General features: G+C 60.9%; 1 protein-coding gene across 1 annotated transcript in view; it reads left to right on the forward strand.

Moving 5' to 3' along the window:
- The window catches only part of E2F1 (E2F transcription factor 1), a gene marked incomplete at its 5' end in the record, with an annotated part of 1,880 nt that extends 940 nt beyond the window's left edge, over positions 1 to 940 (forward strand). Inside the window, 3 exons of the mRNA XM_010295927.1 lie at positions 9 to 118; positions 233 to 437; positions 690 to 940. Of these exons, the coding sequence (XP_010294229.1) occupies positions 9 to 118; positions 233 to 437; positions 690 to 940 (566 nt within the window). The remainder of the gene's footprint in view (positions 1 to 8; positions 119 to 232; positions 438 to 689) is intronic.
- Positions 941 to 949: the final 9 nt, after the last annotated feature.

A 949-nucleotide genomic window follows, 5' to 3' on the forward strand; every position in this document is an offset into this window, starting at 1 on the left:
CACTGCAGCCTATGTGACCTGCCAGGATCTCCGCAGCATTGTAGACCCCTCAGAGCAAATGGTGATGGTTATCAAAGCCCCCCCAGAGACCCAGCTGCAGGTCTCGGACCCAGCAGAGGTGAGCTGGGGCCACCCTCCGCGCCCCATGTCTGCACAGCCTTCAGCAAAGCCCAGCCCAGACTCCCCGGGCATTCTTGTACCTCCTTGTCTCACTCTTCTCCCCTTTCCCCAGGCCTTCCAGGTCTCTGTGCGAAGCACTCAGGGCCCCATCGACGTCTTCCTCTGCCCAGAGGACAGCTCAGGGGTCTGTAGCCCTGTCAAGAGCCCCTTCAAAGCCCCTGCAGAGGAGTTGTCCCCTAACCGTTTGCAGCCCAGAGCCTCCCCGCTCCTGCATCCCACCCAGGACGTGAACATGTCACTGCTGCCCGGAGAGCAAGGTGGGTGGCTGGGGCTGGGGACAAGGGGGAGCAGGGGACAGGGGTGCTGGCGCGGTGGCTTTGGCTGGGGGCTCTCGTTGTGTTTGCAGCTGTGAGCTCTTGGCACAAGGAAGGAGCTGGGGTGATATGCTTGGGCACCTCGGTGAGATGGGGAAGGGGGGAAAGGCAGGTTCTGCTGCATAGCCAAAACCTGCTTTTTTGGTGTTTTTTTGGCGAGTATTGTGGATTTACAGCTGCTTCCGATCCTTGCAGAGACGCTGCTGCCAGGGACGAGCGTACTGCCCAGCAAGTGCCCGGCAGAGGAGGTGAGCCTCTCGCCGCTGGCCTCCATGGACGCCCTCCTGGAGCAGAGCAGGGAGGATTTTTCGGGTTTCTTGGCGGACGAGTTCATCAACCTGTCGCCGCCACAGGCGCAGGACTACCACTTCGGCCTGGAGGAGGGTGAGGGCATCAGTGAACTCTTCGACTGTGACTTCGGGGACTTCACACCTTTGGACTTCTGAGGCTCTGCC

The sequence above is a fragment of the Phaethon lepturus genome, unplaced genomic scaffold (genome assembly GCF_000687285.1).
Source record: "Phaethon lepturus isolate BGI_N335 unplaced genomic scaffold, ASM68728v1 scaffold25361, whole genome shotgun sequence".
NCBI classification, from domain to species: domain Eukaryota; kingdom Metazoa; phylum Chordata; class Aves; order Phaethontiformes; family Phaethontidae; genus Phaethon; species Phaethon lepturus.